The sequence below is a fragment of the Macrobrachium rosenbergii genome, chromosome 25 (assembly GCF_040412425.1).
Source record: "Macrobrachium rosenbergii isolate ZJJX-2024 chromosome 25, ASM4041242v1, whole genome shotgun sequence".
Taxonomy (NCBI): domain Eukaryota; kingdom Metazoa; phylum Arthropoda; class Malacostraca; order Decapoda; family Palaemonidae; genus Macrobrachium; species Macrobrachium rosenbergii.
Genome location: NC_089765.1, coordinates 43,039,126 through 43,063,116, shown reverse-complemented (window position 1 = coordinate 43,063,116; position 23,991 = coordinate 43,039,126). Strand labels below are relative to the sequence as shown.

The window sequence follows — 23,991 nt, the reverse complement described above, 5'->3', positions numbered from 1 at the left end:
CTTCTAATAATAGTGCATGGAAATGATGACATATATGTTGCATGCAGCACCAACTTTTTGTCTGCCTCTTCATGGGTTGAGAATAGTTTTTCCAGATATCTGCCTCCTTGGCAGGTTATTTCTCTCACAACTTCTCCATTAGGATAACTCAAGCAGTTACAAGTGCCTTTTTCTCTGGAAGTCTCTCTTGAGACTCTGGCCTCTACGTAATTGCTCAGAAAATGAATGAGAGTCATTTTATTCATTCCTGACTTGAGAAATTGTCTGTAGTTGGCAACCTGTCTGTTTCCCACAATGATATGAGAAGGAGCACCAATGGTAGTTAGTATGTCAACCACGCCGGTGCTGTTCTTTGCCTTTGATACCTGAACTTAAGTCATAGCGGTCATACACTAACACAAGGGTCTCAATATCCAGGTCAGGATTCATGAATAGGGTGATGAACTTCTTGAAAATAACCTCTCCTAGGTCATCAGAAGTTTTGAACTGTGATTCATTAACACCTTGGATAAAACTCATGCCGTCAATGATGTATGCTGTTGGAGTGTGGCATTTGGTTTTCAGTTCAGTTTCTTGCATAATAGTTTCCTCCAATTTGTGTGCTAGATCAGACTTTGAGGCCTTTCTCATGGTTCCAACATATTGGAATAGTGGAGATGGAACTGGAGTTAATTCAAAGGACAAAACCTTCTTCATATCAATGTCTCGATACTTTGCAACTGATAGCAAGCAATGGAACAATACCTCTGGATCAGGTATCATTCTCCTAGTTGTGTCAAAAGACATTGCCTTTTTCATGATCTCGAAAGTCACCATTGTACCCTTGGGAATGGAATCCCAAAAGCTTTTTGTTCCTTCGTCCATTAACCTCTCAGAGATGAAGTTTTGAACTATCGTCTTTCCTCTTTCTGGAATTGATGTCAGACATTTCTCTACAGCCTTGGTAGCAACCTGGCCAGTAGTGATGTTAATCAACTCTTTAGGGATGGTGTCTACATCGAAGGGGTTTTGACAGTGCTTCATGATGTAATCTTTTATGGATGCCACATCTGACTTCTCTTGACATTTCTTGATGGGCCAAGCTCCTCATGTATATTACCATCTGAGTTGTTTTCAGATAGCTGCTGAAAGACCTCTGAGTACTCTCCAGAAACGTGTTAACATCCATTGAAGAAGCACAGCTTTCCGCAGGGTGAATCCTATTACACCCCCTGTACCCTTTGCCTCTCAGTTGATAGTTTGCTCTAGAGCTTGATCAGTTGGGACACAGTTAAAGTTTCTCCTTTTTGTCCGGCGCACAGCAAAATCTCCTTTCACTAGAAGCTTGTACATCTCTGTTTGCTTGTCTCAAGTTGTCTCATCTCTGAAACATAAACTGGTGTGTACCTGGCATAGTTTACTCGTCCAGCCATATGGAAGAAAGGAACAGTCTCCATAACTGTCTGCAGATGAAGGCTGAAATCAGCTTCTTTGTCTGCCCTGATTAATCTAAGTAGCAAATCCCCTGCCTCTAGAAAGCTGGCCCAGTACTTGAAGGTTTGAGAACGTTCTTTCTGAAATGAGTGAAATTGCATGAGAGTCTGGATCACTTCAGATATCTTGTTTTTCAGTAGATTAAATACTCCAAAATAACTAGCCTGGTTGTTCCTGTACATACTGTTTTGGAGTTTTTGGGCAAGGTTATGGAATTCATCATTAATCTAAGGAAGACCATTTTCGTTGGCATAGTATTCAGCTGCAGACAAATATAGGTGTGTCAGTGCTTCATGTGCAACTTTCACTCCTCTTATTCCTTTTGCAAAGTGCTTACCTTGCAACAACATTTGGGCTGTCCCACTAGCATACACATTGGAAGATGTTAAGATATCTAGTAAGCCACCATCTCCATATAGCTTTCCAATGCTACCACCGAGTCTCATGGTTACACTGCTTTGCAGTTCAAGTTTTGACCAAATTATCTGCTGTACCTTACTGTAAATGGCAAGGTCAGCAGTCACTAAAATATGTGGCTGGCCTTGGGATTTTGCAACAGAAATCAGTCTTATATGGCAGTATACACAGTTGAGAAATTCGAAGGTGGAGCACTGATGAAAGGCAAGTATCTCACATTGACAACAGGAATATGTCTGTGATACCATTGCATTGAATCCTGACCATGCTGGTAGGAGGGCCATATCATCAGTATTTCTACACAATTTCCAAACTAAATCACACGGTTCTACCTGCCTGTGCAAGCTCACGTCATGTCTATTGAAGATGGATTCGTCTGCAACACGCTTTGGTTCAGGCCTTTTAGGAGGTTTGTTAAAGATTGAAAGTGGTTTCTCCATATACTGCAAGGCATGTAGTGTCTTTTTCTGTGATCTTGGAATGCCAATTGTGATGCCACTTGACTCGGTTCTTTGATATAACACAGCTGCCATATAGTGGGTGGTCGATAAGCCATCATGTGTCTTCATGCCGGTCAAAATTGTCGATTGCAGCATCCATGATGGAAGTCCAGTCACCTTCCTTGTACTTAACAATTCCTCATGGAATGTATGTGCCATCTTTAGGTTCATCATCCTCTGCCACTGATGTCATAAACCATCTAATCTCGTCATATGGAATAGAATAGCCCACACGATACAGAGTATCAGTGAGTTGCTGACTTCCAAGTTTGTGATGTAGATGAATACCTAAACCAAAACTGGTAGGTGTCGCAATGTTATGGCTGAGTCCAATGATATTGTGACATATTGCTAATGTTTTTACAAGATTATCACTAACAAATCCATCAGTATAGCATGTAGCATTGGTGAAGGCTTTGTCTGAGGTACACCAAGAAATTAATTCAAGTAAAGGTGTAGGGACAAATTCCACACATTTCTCCATGACTAAATCACCACTGGACGGGTAGAAGTCTGAAATGAATGACACATTGGCGATGCTCTTTCTTACAATACCTGCAGCTCTGTGTAATATTGCTGAATCGCTTTCATCGCATTCATTATTTGAAAAGAATGCAAATTCAGTACTATCATCTGTGCTCTGGAGGCTTATCTCATTAACTCGTGTCAATACATCACCTAATGATAATTGTATGGAACAAACTATGTCAGATTTGCCAGAATGAGAGATGAAAATTAACCTGTCTCTAAAGTGTCCCTTCAGTTTTTCTTTGAGTTTCCATGATCTGCATGAATCTGGTTCAGGTGAGCCAACACTGCAAAGAATCTCTATAAATCTTGCATTCATTTCATTTAGATGTAGTACTTCTTTCCTGCCAGACAACAAAGTATGCTCAACTTCTTTACATAATACCATGAACCCCTTTTGAAATGGGTCATTCAATGGTTCACTTTTTATCTTGACTCTACTACTTGAATTTTGCGCTTACTGATATATCCAGCATAACATGATCGGTGATATTTCGCATCATAAGCAAATAATTCTGGACATGACAACATCCTGAGTTCTGTTGTTTCATCATCTCTTTGCCCAGCTGCTCTGAGCACATGTTCACGTGTTGAGCTCCCAGCACCTGTTGAAATTTGAGCTAACTTTTCATTGCATTTGTAGGAAGTGCCACAAATAAAACACTGGATTCTGATGTTAGAGTCTGGTGTGTCAACCCGCAGATATCTTTTGTTGCGTGGATCTGGATGTGGACTGTGGCTTTTGATGGTGAAGCCTCTGGTTTTCATTTCCTGACAGCAAGTTGCACATTGTTTCGCTGTGTATGATGATCTGCAGCTTTTGTGAAATGCTATTCTAATGGTACCATTCAGAATGTCGTTGTGACTAGGTGAAAACCTTTCATAAACGTCATCTTGTCGGAGTTGTGCGGCATCTAAGAGTGTACGGATATCTTGTTGTGTTGGATCCTTTATGGCCTTTTCCCCAGAAAGCAATTTGTTGCATAGGACACAATTTGTAGATTTAATTTTCTTCTTTGGAGGTCCACTTTCTTCCATGATTATAGGGTGACTATTCTTAAATTACAGGATCATTAGCTGAAAATAATACTTACAATAGCTACAGAGAAGCATAACAAAATATGCAATTGTAAAGAAACAAAAAATATACGATTAGGAGTGAACTTAATGAGGGTTCTGAGCCCAGCTGTCAGCTGACTCAGTTCTTCATGAAAAACTAACTTTAATTCAACTTTGGATTATTCTAGAATGTTACTTTTGGTTTCATTAGAAAGCTCATTAAATGCTTTAAAACATTGCATAAAGCGGAAATGTTCATATCTATGACAGTTTGGTTGTGAACGTAAGTGAAATTATGTTTTTCCATTTTTTTCACTATTTTTGAAAGAGAATTCTCTATTATTTACTTTTATGTGCTTCCAACAATAAAATGGTGGTCATATTATGATTCCTCATATCCTAAAGCATATAAAGCTATGCCTTATTTATGTTTAAATCTTTTGCAAGTGTAAGAATATGATAAAGAAAGCGTATACACTGCACAAAAAATTCTAGGGAAGTTTACGGTAAAAAGTGTTAAAAAGAAAACGTTGTGCAGGGATATTGACAAGTACAACTCCATTTCTAGAAAGTACAAGACTAAAGCTTCAATTTAACCACATTCAACTTGTTATACCTCCGGTAGGGGTAACCTTCATTTTTAGAGCCACTTGCCGCAGTGCTATGGGATGTCGGGGAGTGGAATTACAACTTTGATCGGTACTGGGTGTACTGTGACTGACATGTATAAGAATGTGTATGAAAAGTTGCCAGGTGTGCCCTACAGCCAGATAGGATATGTAAAAGGGATTGGAGAATTGCGGGTAGCAGTAGTTGCTAAACAGTTGTTTGTGATATAGGTGGAGTGAGCATAAACAAATGGTAACTTTTTGTGATTGATAGCAACAGTGAACGGTATGATGTGTTGTTAGGTTACAAGTTTTTGAAAGAAAATAAGATAGTGGTACACCCAAGTGAGGGCATGATAGAAATGAAAGGAGACAGGAATGCTAGTGGGCTAGTATGAAAATTGAGATGGCAGGGTAAGAGTGAAGATGGTGCTGTTGAAGATGTGGAAGTACCAAGGGGAGAGGACAAGATAGGTATTGTGTACTGTGTAAAGATAAGTTGGCAGCCGTACATAGGAATTAGCATGAAGGACAAGTATATGTTTATGTTGAATGGGATAAAGCCAGTTACGAAGTCAGATGAATCCTGCAGTTAGATCGATGTGTGGTTAAACCACGTGAAAGTGAGTGGAATAGCCCGTTTGTTATTTATGAGTGAGGAAGACAAAAGTTTGAGGATGTGTATTGAATATAGAAAGGTGAATGAAGCAACTGAAATATCATTTCCTTTGTATATTGTGTCTGAACATGTATAGTATGATTGGAATGAAAATGTTTAGCAGGTTCTTTCTGGTGATGGGTATTATCAGGAGCTAATAGCAGGGGAAAATAGACCTGTCACAGCAGTTTTGACAGGCCATAAACATATGAGTTCAAGAATTTGGGTTTTGGCTGAGCTAATGGTTTTTTTTTTCATCATGTATTTTAAAGTGTTTGGGAGAAATAAAAAAAAGTGTTTTTTTAAGTGATGTACAATGTATTTTGAAGACTGTTTGGGCCAGAGAAAAAATTGTTTTTTTTTGTACAATGCATTTTAAAAATTGTTTAGGGAAAATTAAAAAATTTTGCTGTATTATCAGGAGCTAATAGCAGGGGAAAATAGACCTGTCACAGCAGTTTTGACAGGCCATAAACATATGTGTTCAAGAATTTGGGTTTTGGCTGAGCTAATGCTTTTTTTTTTTTTTTTTCATGATGTATTTTAAAGTGTTTGGGAGAAATAAAGTTTTTTTTAAGTGATGTACAATGTATTTTGAAGACTGTTTGGGCCAGAGAAAAAATAGTTTTTTATTTTACAATGCATTTTAAAAACTGTTTAGGGAAAATGAAAAAAATTTTGCTTTTTTATAATGGGTTTAGGCAAAATTGAAAAGAAAGTGATATATTTTTATGTGTACTTATACAGTATATTTTGTTACAGATATGGTTATATACCATAACTAATTGCCTTTTGCATCAAGTTTTCAATTTAAAGTGTGATAGTTTTTGTCGGTAAACATATTGAGTGTTTCTGCTTATGCACTGTTGACAAGGTTGGGGTGGGGGCAGGGGGGGGGAGTAAGGGTATGGAGTTGCATTGAACATGTGTAGTTTTTTACTTGCTCTTATCCAGATTTTGCCCTTATCTGACAGGGCCTTGGCTATATTAATATGGATAATTGAAAGATTACTGTTGTTGACGGTGTTCTTAGGTTAGGAAGCTTAGTTACTGGGTAGATAAGGTTCTTCAGTCGAGTGTTGATTCTAGGAGTTGGAAGTTAACAACCTGGATAATCTGTGAATTTTGTAAATAAAACTAGTAGTAAATAAATCTTTAGGTAAAATAGTGATTTTTGTACTTCCCAAGACTTGAACTGGACAGTTACTTTTACTTTAACCCTCCCAACATCATACACTGGTCCAAAAAACAAAAAAAAAAAAGCGAACTGTCGGATAGCTACACTCACCACTCTTCTCTTTTGACAGGCAGTTCTTCTCCTTCCAAAAGCCTTCTTTCCCTCTTAAAGCTCCCCAGATTGTTGAGGATATGAGATTTCTGGAAGTTTATGGATTTCACTACTATGACTTTCATGTCATTACTGTCTCTTAGAGCTCAACCTTTTTTTGGGTCATCCCCTTGTGACAGGAGGTACCAGTGCTCCCCCCCCCCCCCATAGCTTAACCTTGCCCTGTGACGCTCCCCTCACTGCTGGAGATATAGGGAAGCGGGGTATGTCGGGGAACAGTAGTAGACTGTCCTCCAGCCAGCCTAAGATGCACGAGTTAAAGTGAAGTATTTTTCTTCTAGTGGGCAGGATGCAGGCGATGTAGTAGGGGTTAAGCAATCTCGCTCATGTTCTTTTTCAAGTTTTGATTCTCTTAGGCGTTCTACAAAGCCTTGTACACCTGGTTATCCGTATCTTGGTTCCCTTTCTTGATCATCAGCGGCAATCAAACCTTGCCCTTCTGATGTGTTGCCCTCAGAAGGCACCGTTTTGTTGTCTCAGAGGTGTTCTCCAGTTTCCTGCATGGATATATATACAACCTGAGGATGCAAAACTTTGGATATGGGCATTACTGTGTATAAGTATTCTGATATTTTAATGTTAGGAATGTAGTTCTTATGGAAATAGTTGCAAATTTACTGTTTCTTCACTGCAATGTGGTTATGATATAAAAATTTATCTAATTTTGTTACTATATTAACTTGAATAACAAATGCGTAACAAAAGCTCTTATCCCATTGAATAACAAATGCGTAACAAAAGCTCTTATCCCATTTTTCAAGGTGTTCCTACTCAATGAGGAGCTCTCTTTCTTTGTTAGTTAAACCGCATAAGTCTAGGCACAAACATTCCCAAATACAGTATCCAGGCGTTCTCATTCTCCTTAGGATTATTCACAATTATTCACGTAGGTGTAGGTGTTCTTCATCTTGTGGTATGCGTTATTGGAGCAGACACTTGTTCTTCCTGTTCATGTTCTAAGGCTTCTTGTGGGGTCAGATCTTGTTGCAGATATTCCAAGTCCTCTCAGGTGCAATGCAAGGGTTCATGTTTCCACTGGTACTACATATGGATTCTTCGTGTTCACAGGCACCATGCTGACCTCAATCACCTTATAATTCACACTTGCAGTCTCCATAATATCCCTGCATTCTCGGTTGCCTCATAAGTGCTCTATAACTTGGGTTCTTTGCCTGTGGTTTCCTACTCTTTGTAAGTTTCTTGTTCCCCTCCTCTTGATCATTCAGCTGGGCATTTTGTTACTAAGGAGCCTTCTTCTTTGGTGTCTTTGCTGCCAACTCCTTTGGCTCTAGGCTCTTTGCAGCTCCTAAACTGTTGATCCAGTTTAGGAGGTGGTTACGTCTGAGAAGATATTCTTAACCCAACATGAGCTGGAGTTCTTTAAGTCTGCTATTCATGTGATGGAAGTTATGTTTTTTCAGAAATGGCTATTGCAGCTACAGATGATTTGGCAAGGGAAATTACAGTATTTCTGTTCTCCCATCGATGCATCAGCACAAAGGAAATGACATGGTAGACTTCCTGGGTTGTTTTGGACTCCATCAGTGTGTCTGTCCTTTGTTTCTTAAATGCTGTAGCGAAACGTTGAGAGCAACTATGCTCTTGTATGGTGCCTTCAGTCTGTGTTAAGCAGAAGACTTAAGTGATAGTTCAGCATCCAATTGAGGCTCTTTTAAATTCTTTAGTGCTTGGAATCGTCACCGAGGAGGTAGACAAGGTCTCTAGACATCAGCAGCCTGTCCAACAAGCATAGCAAGGTCAGAAGTTTAAGAGCAGGCAGTCTGTTAGGTCTTCTGGTGCTTATAGCCAGTCCTTCTGAACCTCAACTCGAGATGACAGATTTGCTGGAAAGTTTACAAAGCTTTTTAAGGCCCAGTATTCACAATCAGGTTTACCTGTCAGTTCACCCACAAGTGTTCTACGGGTGAGCGTCCACACGAAAAGAGTAGAACTGTCAGTCGGACTGTCAACTCTAGGTCATCGCCCTCAGTTTTCGACTTGCCTTCATCGTAGCAACACTTTACGGCACCGATGGAACTCGCTGGCTTTTGAGTAGGTAGAGCAAGATAGACTAGCTACTGTAGCAGTTCACTTAACAATAGGAAAGAACAAAAAGGCATAAAAGACTGAGCGCCAATTAAAGAGGAATGTCTGCTCTCATGCAATGTCAAGTAAGTTTAAATTACAACTGGGTGTTGGTTCAGCTATTTATGAAATGGACCGTGAAGCCTACTTTCACTAGTAACACCTTTCATAAAAAGGCAGGACACTGGCTTCAGGGGATCGGCCGGTTTCCGACTTTTTTAATGACAGGTTGTTGATATATAGGGGGTTTGTTAAACGATATTGTGTGGAACTTCTGGGGAAAAAATTTTTGTTCAGTGACCTTATGTTTTGTGACGCCAGAGCATTTTTCGGCCAAAAATGGCCATTTTCAAAATGCATCTCCTCCTTTGCTTTTTGGTTTTAAGGGATGAGATTTGAACCACGTATAAAACACATATGGACCTTCGATACAAAGCCGGGGATTTTTGATTTTTCAATTATTTTTCGAGATATGAATTTTTTTTTTTTTTAATGAAATTTTCCCGGAAAAATTACAGAAAAAAATTGCCAAAAATCAGAAACTCAAAATATTAAAAATCCCGGCTTTGTTTTAATCTACCATGTTATATTTAAAATTTCATTTAGATTGGTCCAATACTAAGGAGGAGATGCATTTAAAAGCGAAAAACTTATGTTTTTGAGAAACGGGCCTTCAAAGTTTTAGTTACATAAAAAAAGTAAAAGGGACTTCAAAGACTGTGTTACAATTAATTCTATGGTTTTAATTTTTATTTTTGGGTAGTAATTAATGCAAAATGATTATAAATAAGAATATTAATTGATTATTTATGTGCCTAAGACACATTCTTATAAATTTTAGGTTCCTGGTCTCCCCCTGTCTGATCTTGCTGCAAGGTATTACTCTAGGTATCATAGTTGCCTACACTTTTTATTAGTGTCTCTGAATCCATCCCTTGCCAAATGGATCCTGGGAATTACTTTACATTCACAATTAGGGATTCATGATTCAAGTAATTCATCAAGTCTTGCTTCACTTATTATGATCATTTTATTTTCAGGATCGTCTATAATATCAGCCTCCGAGCTACTGCTTTCTTTTTCTAAAATATCTTTTGCCCTTTGGTAGTGATGAACAAATAAAGAGGCGTTTAGGGGTGGATGTGGTTGGTCTCTGGTCAGCAGAGATCGCTGCCTGCGCCCGTTTGATGGGCGACAGCTCTCTCTCTCCGTCGCTCCATTCCCCTCTATGGCACTAATTTCTTGAACTCTTTCTTCTACTTCTCGCCTGGACTTTTCCACTTGGCTTTTCCGCATTCTAGAAGCATGAAGTGAACTCTTGGACCTTTTAGGCACGGTGAAAAAACAAAAACACCACAGAAAATACAGAGTTCAGTCAAGGCTAGCCAGCATGAAAAACGTGTCCTTCTAGCTTGGAAGTTTATAGGCAACTCTCGGCCACAATCGGCGTCATGGTATGACGTGTGCGTTGTCACGGCTAGGAATAACTAAAAAGGTGCCGAGTAGGATATTATTGACATTATACATTTCATTTCAAAGGAAGTTTTCGTAATATCGCAAAAATTATACCAGACTAAATCATTTGCGCTACTGGTGTTTTATGGGTATATAGTTATTGTTACATTTTAGGCCATAACTAGAGAAATACGGCAAATTTTAGCATAATATTTCGTGGACACATTCTTGAACCCTATACGAAGCCATAGAATTTTTTTCAGCAAATCGAATTTTTTAAAGATTATCGGGTTTTTTTAGGCGACCGATCCCCTTAAGCCTATACCAAATTGTATTTATCACCTGGGAATATGTATTTTTATTAAATGATTTGGACTCTCAACAGTCTACAATTAGCACAGCAGGGTCTAACAATGAAAAGAATTAGGCCTAAACATGGTTTATTCATATTCTGGTCTGAGCGGGTGAGATCCTTCCCAGGCGAAATCCGGTGGCGAACTATCATAAAATCGTTGTTTACCCATCTACGTGATCACTTGTCAGTTGGTTGAAAGAACTTTGGGTAATTCCACAAACTGTCATCTACATGCAAGTTTTAACGCCAGATTTGACGAACGGACAGGTAAACCTGATCGTGAATACCCAGCCTAAGAAGGGAGGCAGGCAGTGAGCCCTCAAGTCCTGGTGGGGATGAGATTATGCGAGAGCCACCATTTGAAGGTTGGTGTTACCATTTGTCTGGTGTGTTTTGATGTGAATTTTGTTTGGTTTCATATTTCTTTATGTATGGAGCCATGGCTAATTAATAGAGAGAAATACTTACTCACAATAATGTCAGTCAATCTTTAATTTGGGAAGGATAAGAATTCGGCGATTAAAATTTCATCTCTTATTTATTGACTTTTTTAAATAAATTAATCTTCTAGATGCTACAGTACTGTATGTATCAATAGGTAATCCAAAAATTTTTCACTAGCATTTTACAGTAAGCATATAAGTTACATACAAAAATAAGTTGGCAGGTAATTATACAGCAATAAGCCTCTAGCACCACCTGCTGTAACTCTTCAACATACTTCAGAGGAAATGGTTTTTTTTTTTTTCAAACATCCAATCCTGAATATAAAAATAACAGTGAGGGGAATAATGCTCCTAGGAATCTTAGTCTATAAACCTAAAAAAAAAAAAAACTTCCTCTAGTGATATATTGAGCACCAGCTACCTTAAGTTTCTACAGCTACCAGTAACAGATAAATCCAGATAAACAGAATGTTCCATAATAAAAAAAACTTCTAAGTAAACAGATTCAGTGATCTGGTGTTTTTTACATTTCCATTGAATTTAATTATAGATTGTCGTAAAAAAATGACCACAAAAATCTGCAATATAAACATTCAGTCCTATTTTAAAGTAAGGTAAGGCCAACTTGCAGCTATTTAGAAAGTAAGCCAAGCAGAACTTAAAGCCAAGTTGATGTAAACATTGTGGAATTTAATGGCCTAATTTGTAGAACATTTTCATCATTTTTTAAAGAACTTTGCTGCAAAAATTCTCTATAACCAGCAGAAACATGCCAAACAAATTCTCTAAAACCAGCCAAAACATCCAAGGTACTGTTATAAAGAAAATTCTTTACATTATATACAAGCTTACAGTAACATCAGTCCACACAAGAATGATCGTGCACTGATCCCCAAAATATAGTAGGTATATTTTGTCTACTAGTTACATCCTTAATAAGGCATTGTGATTTCTTTCTAAATTAGACAATGAATTATGTTCCAAATTATCTAGAAAAATTTATGGGAGTTCCTGTATAGACTTAATGTTGAAGCTTTATTTCTAAAGTGCTGCAGATTTCATTACCACAGTTCAGTAAGTCCTGAGTCTAGTCTGACTCCATGGAAATGGTTATTAGTTTCAAAATAGTTATTTAAACATAATTTTCATTTGTACTCTGAATGTGAAAACTATACATCTCTCATATTTATAAAATTGTGAACTGATGGTGCAATTAAAATGTTCTACACTTACATGCATGTTGTGTTTTGACTCAGTGATCTGGTTAGCCTTAAAAATTATGACATTTAATGACTTTAAAATATATAATAAATGGGTGTAGAAACTTTGAAAAGTAAATGAAAAAGTAAATCATTCAAAATACATCTTTATATTGAATGTTCAAGTCTGAAGAAGCACTTTCATACAAAAATTTTACACTTTCCCCTAGCAAGCCTTAGATCGAGGCAAAGTTCTGATTGATAAAACAATTTTTAAAAACTTATTCATGGATGATGTCAGATATTTTAAAGTTAAGTACTAGTTTTGATCATAAATGAAAATGAATGCTACAAAGGTTATGCAGTGAAAAGATGTGTTTATAGTTACAGTATTAAGTTTCCTCAAGATACAGATAGTGGTTCATTTGTAGATAAATTACAGGTATGCTTGACTATGAATTGTACTGGAAATGTTTGTTACCATAACTGAAGCTAGACTCTTTATAATTTATCCTTGAACAGTACTGCCACCCAAAATTTAAGAAATAACCACATCCTAACACTGAATTAAACTTAACCATATGCATATCTGACCATACATTGCAACTCCATTCTCACGTACTGTATTGGTAAAAACTGGGCCATGTAATTTACATAAATTTCCCAACAGAAGCTGCCATACATAATTTCCCAACAGCAGCTGCCATGTTCTTTTCATGATTAAAAAAAACATATTGTGGTACAATGGGAATTATAACTTTTGAAGTAGAAATTCAACTTTGATCACTGGTTTCCACTTTTGAGTTTTGTCCTAACATTTGCTTCTTGCCTTCATTCTCATAATACAGATACCTCCAATGCCCAAAATCAGAAAATGCAACGTTTTTACTATTTCATTACCCACAAACATTTTGTTAAAGATATATCCAACTCCTCCCTGAGCTCAAAATTTAAACCTTAAAACCAAATTCATTGCCAGTTACAAATATAAAATTTTTACTTTCTTCCATTGGTTTCATCAGCATAAAAGCAACTTTTAACTAGTTAAATAAGCGTATTTACACACAAGGTTTTGACTTAAAATATGCAAGATTCAATATAGTATTCAATTTAAATATTTTTGTTACATTTATGATGACGCAATGAAAATTACTTCCATTGAATTTTAAAGTGATTATAATGACTATATTGACTGCATTTCTCATCTAAATATATGAATACTCATATACAGAAATTTCTTCCCAGTAATAGATAAAATAATCATTTAAATAAACATTTCCAGAGCCACTACTGAAAAAGTGCTGGGCATTTGCTGTACCATCACTGAGAGTGAGGAATGAATCTTGAAAACCATGCTTTTGCAAATGTGATTTCATAATCATGATTGAAAAATGCTTGGATTTTTTAACTATTGGATTTGGTCAGTAGTCTGTCAAATTATTTGCACAATTACTTGAAAAACACTTATGGTCTCAATAGTACAACTTTAAACCAAGTTCCCTGTTGAGATTGTGCTGTGATGCAATGCAATGTAATACTGGAGGCGGCTTCGTAAACATGATAAGCAAAGCATCACTTACTTCTTCCCTGAGTGAAGAAGATGCAGTTGGTTACCAAGTACTAAATCATATTTTGCTACAGCCAATAAATATATAAGAACAGTGAAAACTCTGCATCCATAGTTAACAGCTGTGCTAAGGAAGTTTTGTAAAAATACCATTCTTCAGAGTTTCTGAGAAATGTGAAATAATTACTTAAGGCAGAATATGTAAACAAAAGTATGGAAGAACAGTTGCATCTGAGGTAAATGACTTCCATGACACACTGATGATGATGATATACAGTATGCTTCATTCATGAATGATACCTTTTTGAAGTGTTACCCAAATCTGCTGTCTTCTAAAGATTCAACTACTTCCAAATTATGGCCAGACCTGAAAAGTATAATGATTTTCAATTGTAGAGTACCTAGACAGCAACTAAGGATATCAAGAAACTATAACTTAAAAAAACTGATTGACACTGACAGACCTGAAAAGTATAATGATTTTCAATTGTAGAGTACCTAGACAGCAACTAAGGATATCAAGAAACTATAACTTAAAAAAACTGATTGACACTGAAATACTCTCAAAGAGGTATGTAAGACTGCTTGCTGAAACTGAACCTCTCACAAGCCAACTAAGGCAACAGAATAAATTACTTATAAGAGCTATATAAGCAATATCCTCTTAAGATTATACTGTGTATTTGCATATATAAATCAATAGAAATATGGTCACTGCGACTGAGAATTGTCTCAATCCTCTAAAAGATTGCATATACATAACTTCCTAAGAGTGAGTCCTATTGCTGTAAAGAATATTTTTGCACAACATTCAATGATAAACATAAAACTTACTTTTTCAGCTCCCTAACAATTTCCTGAACTTTGGACGGATGACATACTATAACAGTATTTGATGTGTTCGGCTGTACTAAAGGAACAAAATATTTCAGAGCTACTCGCTTCACATCTTCTATAGTCACCACAGCAATTCTATCAATCAGGTCTCTGCAAGAGGAAATGGTAAAATTATGCACTGTCTGCTAATCAAGCTAAATTAAATTTAACAAAAGTAACAATTCATGGATATAAGTATAAAACACATATCATTACTTAGTGAACTATTTTTCATTCTTATAAATGAGAACTTTTGAACATCCCTTTCACTGACACCATAATCTTTTATGAACTGAAACAAATTTAGAACAGCAGTACCTATGTTTATACATAAGTTTCTATGGGACAACCGATTTAAAATGTATTTATGGTGGTTTCTTTAACATGTGAAATTTCTTTTCGTCATGTCATGACAGCGTTTGCCTGATAAAGACATCGTTCCTTTCCAGTATTTAAGCCTATGGTAGTTTTAAACACATACAGTATGTGCCATTCTTTAATAATAAATCTGTAGTTATTAGTTTTAAAACCTCTTGGTATACTTTGCAACCATTTATCTTTTGTTTTTCTATTGCTTGTTTTTCTATTGCTAGGCACTTTTATATTGAAAAGACAAAAGGCAATGCCACAGCCTGTAGTAAATGTATTGAGCCAAGCACACAGAATGTCAAGATTAAATTGTCACCTCACTACTGCATTTATTTTTGAGAGGAGTTTGTTGTTTTTCATTTAGCATTACACTGGCATAGGTTTTAGATATAAGGACAACCGTAGACATCAGTTCACCAATTATTTTTATTTCCAATTATTACTAATAATAATAATAATAAAGAATTTACAGTGCTATAATAAACTTAAAGTCTCAAGACATATATGACTCCACAGTAAAGGACTTTACCTGATAAAAGTGTTTTGTCTAAGAAAAATGGGGGTAGGGCAAGAGACAAGTCCTTGCTTAAATTGGCCTGAATAAGGTAACTAGTTATAGGTACCTAGTTGGTCTGGTCCCACTAATCCTGGACTACTGGATATATATAATTTAGCAAAAGTATAATCAGCTTTTACAAAACACAATAATAATAATGATACAAAATATGATGCAAAACAACTCGTTACTATTACTCATACTGCACACAATAAACTGTAGTGAATGAAAAAAAACACAAACCAAAATGAACTACCGCTTGTTTAATGGTAGTGAAAAGAAAGAAAAGTTACTGGGAATAGTCAGAATAATTCTGGTGAAGAACAGCAAAATATACAAACAAGAATCGTTTAGGAAAAAAGCCAAGTATTGAGAGTATTGGCAAAATATTCTGCAAAATAGAGATAGACATAGAATAATTTCCAAACTTACAAGCTGGGTAGCTCTTTTGGCTATTGTATCCCTCAACAAGACATGAAATAATGTCAGATGTTTCCAACTACCAGTGGGTTCAGGGTGAGCAAGCTGTCACTGAGTGTTTGATTTTCAAGACTTAAGAAACTTTGTCTTGGGGAGTTCAACACAGCAAATTAAGGTTTAAGGCTAATTATGACTTAATGGGTTTGTAAGAAACGGCCTACAAATTATGAATTTAGCAGTAGGATAACTTGAAAATGTTCTAATGTAAGCTCGAGTCCAAAAGAGTCGACAGAAGAATGGGTTACGTATGACAAAAAATTTGGTGGGCTTATTTGATGGTCGAGTTTATTCTAGACTTGAAAAGCTTCCTTTAAAAAAACTGATTTACATTATCAAGACAGTAAATTACAGATTTTTTTAAAAGACAGCTCTTTACGGAAATGACTTAACTTACTGGGCAACTGGTAATTTTATCTCTTTTGGGAGTATGCAGTCACATTTTTCCATTATTATTTTAATGCTGTTTCAGTCCTCTTGCACTACATCGTTTTCTTTTGTTCACGTGAATATATTAAGTTTGTATTCATGTTGGTTGTTACTGCCAATAACTCTGTGCATGGAAACAGGCTTGAGATGGACCAAAGACTGTTGGTAATTCAGCTTTCTCTGAAGGTCACTAGGAAAAGGTGGTGGTAATGGGCACAGTGCAAATTTGGGAAATGCAGATTATCGAAGGATTAATTACTTGACATACCTTACCAAATGAAATTTGGCAGCTTAGAAGAGTAGTGTTTGATAACCCATTTAGCCAGAATAACCTTGTGCCAAATGTAATGGTGTGTATATCTGTATACACAAAATACTACCGTACATTATGTAACTTGTATTTTCCAGTTTCTCTGAATTGTTTAGTCAATATTTAAAGTGAGATTATTTGGAGTCCTGTCAGCCAAAGTCAGTTAGACCCAAAAATTTTCCTCAGTTGAAATATATTAAGTGGAACAGAGTAGGGAAAACCGACACACTAGCCTGCCCTGGACTGCTTTCAGGATTTTGGTCCCTACTACCTGGACATGATTGTGCCATGCAGTGAAACAAGTAACCAAAGGTGCTGGAACAAAGTGCTAACAATCTGAACTACTGTCCTGACAGCAATCCCAAGAACAGCACATGTTGTTGTTATGGAGATCATTCTAAACTGATATGAGGTAAATTTTTAATGCCTTCAAAGTAAAAATTAGCTATCTTGTGATACCATAGTTCTGCCACCAGTTTTTTTAAAATTAGCAAAGAACAAATAAATGAAGCACACAATTTATAAAGTAAACTAAATTGGTACCACCTCGCATTACACGAGATAATTATTAGAGAGTAGAAAGCTATAATTAAAATACATAAACTAACTTCAATTCTGAACACTATATACTGTACTTACTTATTGTAAGAATGAGGAACTCTTCTGAAATAGGATAACAGAGACTGCTGAACAACACCAGCAACAACAGCCTCACGCTCAATCACTTCATAGATGAGAGAGCTACGAGCTGACTCTAATAAATTCATTTCCCACGAAGCTGTACCATTGATGTGTGAATTCTGTTAAAAAAAAATAAATAAAAAACTAGAAAATTTATGAATTTACTTTGGTCTTTCATTCCCCCTCAAAAATTATTTACTAAATTAGTAAAAAAAATAGCTGACTCGTATATCAGTTGTCGAGCTATCTAAAAGTTTCAAGCGACCAGACTTTTCACACAAATAAAAAATCTATTCATTATTCTTAAGTATCTGTTGTTATTCTCTTGTAATATACGACAGTATATGGAATTTAGCCATTTTTGTACAATCAACAGCTGCACTTGATGCTTAATCAACTAGTTCTATTATTTAGGTATGGGATGTTTAATCAACTAGTTCTAATTATCTGCCATACCCCTAGCCATCAGTGTACCTTTCATATGAGCAGGGTTGGGGACAGCCAAACACGACACAAACACACGAAATAACAGTTAAGAGAAAATCTACATGTGAAATAACAGTTAACCCTTAAACGCCGACGTGACGTATCGCACATCGACTAAAATTGTCTGTCGGGTGCCGAATGGAAGTACGGTATGTCGACTACAAAAGTTTTTTAAAATATTCGCGGAAAAATAGTTATAGGCCTACTTTGCGGAAGATTTTAAATCACGCGCCTTGAGGGATGCTGGGAGTTGACGGATCACGCTGTTGTTTTGTTTACAAGTGTTACCTAGCTGCGCATGCGTGAATTTCTTTCTTCTCGCAGAGCATCAGCGACGCATCTCGGAAATTCTTTCGTCACTTTGTCATAATTTTTGCACCGTTTTATATTAGCCGTTACATAAAGTTTTATATATGAAAATGTGTGCAATTTCATGTAGAATACAACAAAAAACAACCCATGATTGTAGCTTTTATAAGTTTTGAAATATTTTCATATAAATCACAATAAGTGCCAAAATTTCAATCTTCGGTCAACTTTGACTCAACCGAAATGGTCGAAAAACGCAATTGTAAGCTAATGCAACAAATTGAAAGTCTCTAGCACAATATTTTGATTTATGGTGAATTTTTGAAAAAACTTTTTCCTTACGTCCGCGCGGTAACTCAGCCGAAAATCTCTGAAATTCTTTTGTCGCTTTGTCGTAATTTTTGCACCGTTTTATATTAGCCATTACATAAAGTTTTCTATATGAAAATGTGCGCAATTTCATGTAAAATACAACAAAAAACAACCCATGGTTGTAGCTTTTATCAGTTTTGAAATATTTTCATATAAATCACGATAAGTACCACAATTTCAACCTTCGGTCAACTTTGACTCCACTGAAATGGTTGAAAAACGCAATTGTAAGCTAAAACTTACATTCTAGTAAATTTGAAGTCTCTAGCACAATATTTGATTTATGGTGAATTTCTGAAAAAAACTTTTTCCTTACGTCCGCACACAGTAACTCGGCCAAAAATCTCTGAAATTCTTTCGTCACTTTGTCGTAATTTTTATACCGTTTTATATTAGCCGTTACATAAAGTTTTATATATGAAAATGTGCGCAATTTCATATAGAATACAACAAAAAACAACTCATGCTTGTACCTTTTATAAGTTTTGAAATATTTTCATGTAAATCACGATAAGTGCCAAAATTTCAACCTTCGGTCAAATTTGACTCGACCGAAATGGTAGGAAAATGCAATTGTAAGCTAAAACTCTTACATTCTAGTAATATTCAATCATTTACCTTCATTTTGCAACAAATTGGAAGTCTCTAGCACAATATTTCGATTTATGGTGAATTTCTGAAAAGAACTTTTTCCTTACGTCCGCACACAGTAACTCGGCCGAAAATCTCAGAAATTCTTTCGTCACTTTGTCGTAATGTTTGCACCGTTTTATATTAGCCGTTACATAAAGTTTTTTTATGTGAAAATGTGTGCAATTTCATGTAAAATACAACAAAAAACAACCCATGGTTGTAGCTTTTATCAGTTCTGAAATATTTTCATATAAATCACAATAAGTGCCAAAATTTCAACCTTCGGTCAACTTTGACTACTGAAATGGTCGAAAAACGCAATTGTAAGCTAAAACTCTTACTCTCTAGTAACATTCAATCATTCACCTTCATTTTGCAACAAACAGTAAGTCTCTAGCACAATATTTCGATTTATGGTGAATTTTTGAAAAAAACTTTTCCTTACCTCCGCACGCGGTAACTCGGCTGAAAATCTCAGAATTTCTTTAGTCACCTTGTCGTAATTTTCGCACCGTTTTATATTAGGCCTTACATAAAGTGTTATACATGAAAATGTGCGCAATATCATGTAGAATACAAGAAAAAATAACTCATGGTTGTAGCTTTTATCAGTTTTGAAATATTTTCATATAAATCGCGATAAATAGAAAAAATTCGACCTTCAGTCAACTTTAACTCGACCGAAATGGCCGAAAACTGCAATTGTAAGCTAAAACACTTACAGTCTAGTAATATTCAATCAATTACCTTCATTCTGCAACAAACGGGAAGTCTCTAGCACAATATTTCGATTTATGGTGAATTTTAGAAAAAAAACTTGTTTTTACGTCCGCACGTTACGAATTCATGCATCATTTTGTGATAATATTTTCTCTGTGTTGCTTTGAACGTTTTACAATTTGTTACATGCCAAAATCATCGCAATTTAGTGTACAATACAACGAAAAAAATAACTCATTAGCTTTAACCGTTTTGCTCACAGCACGATTTGTATACAATTATATATGAAATTTTTTTTCGCGCTGTCATATATTCCAATATTTACATATGATAATGATATTTTTTTTCATTTCTGATGGTTGCATACTAAACTTCAGGCAATGACAAAAAAAAAAAAAGAGGAGCCAAAAATGAACTCTTAATCTTAAAAACTAAGCGTGCTGTGATTTTTTGAAAAAAACTTTTTTTCCGCTTCAGCGCTAACTCCCGAACGCCGCCGGCATACAACAGACACTTTTGTAAATAGAGGCTCGCCGTTCAAGGGTTAAGAGAAACTACTCTTTTAACAGAAGCTAAGCCTACTGGCAGGCACAATTACATGATTATAGGTTCATTCTATGATTATAGCTCCTAAAATATTCAAATTAATGCTTGGCTTACATTCCAAAAGTGCAATTATTTCTGAAACTAAGAATCTATAAACCTTCAGTTTTTATACGGTACAAAAAGGAACTGAAAAATACATTTAATCAATAACAACTAAGTTCGAAGCAATAACAGGCTAAGCATAACTGTTAACCTCAGTTGTACTTAAAAGATATAAATCTTAGGAATGCCAAGACTATGTCTAAAACAGATCTGAACTAAGAATGCACTTGTACAGTAGTGTACAGTAAGTTAAAAAGGGTTTAAAATTGATTAACCCTTTAACGCCGAAGCCCTATTTACAAAAACGTCTCCCGTATGCCGGCGGCGTTCGGTGAGTTAGCGCCGAAGTGGAAAAAAAGTTTTTTTCAAAAAATCACAGCACGCTTAGTTTTTAAGATTAAGAGTTCATTTTTGGCTCAATTTTTTGTCATTGCCTGAAGTTTAGTATGCAACCATCAGAAATGAAAAAAATATCATTATCATATATAAATATTGGAATATATGACAGCGAAAAAAAAAAAAACTCGTATATAATTGTATACAAATCACGCTGTAGGCAAAACGGTTAAAGCTAATGAGTTAATTTTTTTTAGTTGTATTGTACACTAAATTGCGATGATTTTGGTATATAACATATTTTAAAACGATCAAAGCAACACAGAGAAAATATTATCACAAAATGATGCATGAATTCGTAACGTGCGGACGTAAAAAAATGTTTTTTTCAAAAATTCACCATAAATCGAAATATTGTGCTAGAGACTTCCCGTTTGTTGAAAAATGAAGCTAATTGATTGAATATTACTAGACTGTAAGTGTTTTAGCTTACAATTGCAGTTTTCGACCATTTCGTTCAAGTTAAAGTTGACAAAGTCGAATTTTTTCTATTTATCGTCATTTATATGGAAATATTTCAAAACTGATAAAAGCTACAACCATGAGTTATTTTCTGTTGTATTCTACATGAAATTGCGCACATTTTCATATGTAAAACTTTATGTAACGACTAATATAAAGCGGTGCAAATATTACGACAACGAGACGAAAAGAATTTCTGAGATGTTGGCCGAGTTATCAGCAAGCAGACGTAAGGAAAATGTTTTTTAAAATATTCACCATAAATCGAAATATTGTGCTAGAGACTTCCAATTTATTGCAAAATGAAGTTAAACAATTGAATATTACTAGAATGTAAGAGTTTTAGCTTACAATTGCGTTTTTACCATTTCGGTCGAGTTAAAGTTGACCGAAGGTTGAAATTTTGGCAGTTATCGTGATTTATGTGAAAATATTTCAAAATTGATAAAAGCTACAACCATGAGCTATTTTCTGTTGTATTTTACATGAAATTGCGCACATTTTCATATATAAAAGTTTATGTAACGACTAATGTAAAACGATGCAAACATTACGACAACACGACGAAAGAATTTCTGAGATGTTCGGCCGAAAGTTACACGCAAGAGCGTAAGGAAAAAATTTTTTTTCAGAAATTCACCATAAATCGAAATATTGTGCGAGAGACTTCCAGTTTGTTGCAAAATGAAGGTACATGATTGAATATTACTAGAATGTAAGAGTTTTAGCTTATAATTGCATTTTTTTACCATTTCGGTCGAGTTAAAGTTGACTGAAGCTTGAAATTTTGGCAGTTATCGTGATTTATATGAAAATATTTCAAAACTGATAAAAGCTACAACCATGAGTTATTTTCTGTTGTATTCTACATGAAATTGCGCACATTTCCATATATAAAACTTTATGTAACGACTAATATAAAACAGTGCAAACATTACGACAACGTGACGAAAGAATTTCTGGCGTGGACGTAAGGAAAAAGTTTTTTCAAAAATTCACCATAAATCGAAATATTGTGCTAGAGACTTCCAATTGGTTGCAAAATGAAGGTAAATGATTGAATATTACTAGATCGTAAGAGTTTTAGCTTACAATTGCGTTTTTTTACCATTTCGGTCGAGTCAAAGTTGACCGAAGGTTGAAATTTTGGCAGTTATCGTGGTTTATATGAAAATATTTCCAAACTGATAAAAGCTACAACCATGGGTTGTATTTTGCTCTATTGTACATGAAATTGCACACATTTTCATATATAAAACTTTATGTAACGGCTAATATAGAACAGTGCAAAAATTACGACAAAATGACGAAAGAATTTATGAAATTTTCGGCTGAGTTACCGCCCATGCGTAAGAAAAGTTTTTTCAAAAATTCACCATAAATCGAAATATTGTGCTAGAGACTTCCAATTTGTTGCAAAATGAAGGTACATGATTGAATATTACTAGAATGTAAGAGTTTTAGCTTACAATTGCATTTTTCTACCATTTCGGTCGAGTCAAAGTTGACCGAAGGTTGAAATTTTTTGTAGTCGACATACGGTACGTCCACTCAGCACCCAACAGACAATTTTAGTCGACGTATGATACGTCCAATAGGCGTTTAAGGGTTAAACAAAATATGCACACACTGATATCATAAATTATAAGAAAAAATTAGACTGTCAATCCTATAACCAAGACAGAAATAATCATACTGTATATGCCTTCAAGTAAATAACTACACAATATTTGCACTATTCCTCACTAGCCTTGGTCAAATTGCATCAAGCTTAGATACATCGTTTGTAGGTTGACGTTAACTTGCAAGGACCACAGATGACGTGCATTTATTATTTTGAAGCTACTTATAAAGATTAAATGGGTGAATAAAATTAAAAATGAAAATGTAGTAGGCTGGAAAGTAAAATAGCAGTATATTTTATTCCTCTCTATATGGTATTTTTGCATAATCGAGATTTTTAAGTTATCAGCCACTCCACAAGTTATCAGCCACTCCACAAATCACAAGGTATCTGGACCGCAAACACCTTACAGTATATTATCGGTAACTAAGCCTTATTAACAATATTCTTGAAAAAAAAAAATTTAAATCAAAATTACAAATGAGCACAAGTGTTTACTTACTAAAATATTAAGAGCCTCTTCATAAGCACCCGTCAACTGAGCTGCCCTTGATAATTTCAAAGTTAATGTTCCTTCAGTAGGGTTTAGGGTCATGCTATAAGAGTATGCCAAACCTTTCCCTCTAATTTCTCTCCACATTGGACCCTGTAAAAAAATACTCTACAATAGAAAGAAATAAATATAATCCTGAAATTTTAAAAAATGATAATTCCACAAATCCTCACATTCTGAACAAACTATGTTTAAGAAGGCAGCTTTAGTGTGGCCATGAAAAAAATAATGGATTTTAAAGTCACACTATAACATTACAAATTCCACATTGAAAATAAACTATCTCAAATATTTATATATCTTCCTTAATGATTCATTATTCTTTAGTGGTCAGCTAAACTATCTCTACATTTAGCCATGGGTGACTCCTGACAGCTCAAGTCTCATGCTTT

The 23,991-nt window shown here is 35.4% G+C and overlaps 1 protein-coding gene across 4 annotated transcripts in view; it reads right to left on the bottom strand.

The window, feature by feature from the left end:
• Positions 1 to 11,005: 11,005 nt before the first annotated feature.
• The window catches only part of LOC136852614 (uncharacterized protein C05D11.1-like), a 203,762-nt gene continuing 190,776 nt past the window's right edge, over positions 11,006 to 23,991 (bottom strand). For all 4 annotated transcript variants that reach the window (XM_067127501.1, XM_067127498.1, XM_067127497.1 and 1 more), the window contains 4 exons: positions 23,549 to 23,692; positions 17,355 to 17,515; positions 14,533 to 14,685; positions 11,006 to 14,065 (listed from right to left, as the gene is read on the bottom strand). In XM_067127501.1, coding sequence (XP_066983602.1) covers positions 14,011 to 14,065; positions 14,533 to 14,685; positions 17,355 to 17,515; positions 23,549 to 23,692 — 513 coding nt within the window. In that variant the 3' untranslated portion in view covers positions 11,006 to 14,010. The remainder of the gene's footprint in view (positions 14,066 to 14,532; positions 14,686 to 17,354; positions 17,516 to 23,548; positions 23,693 to 23,991) is intronic.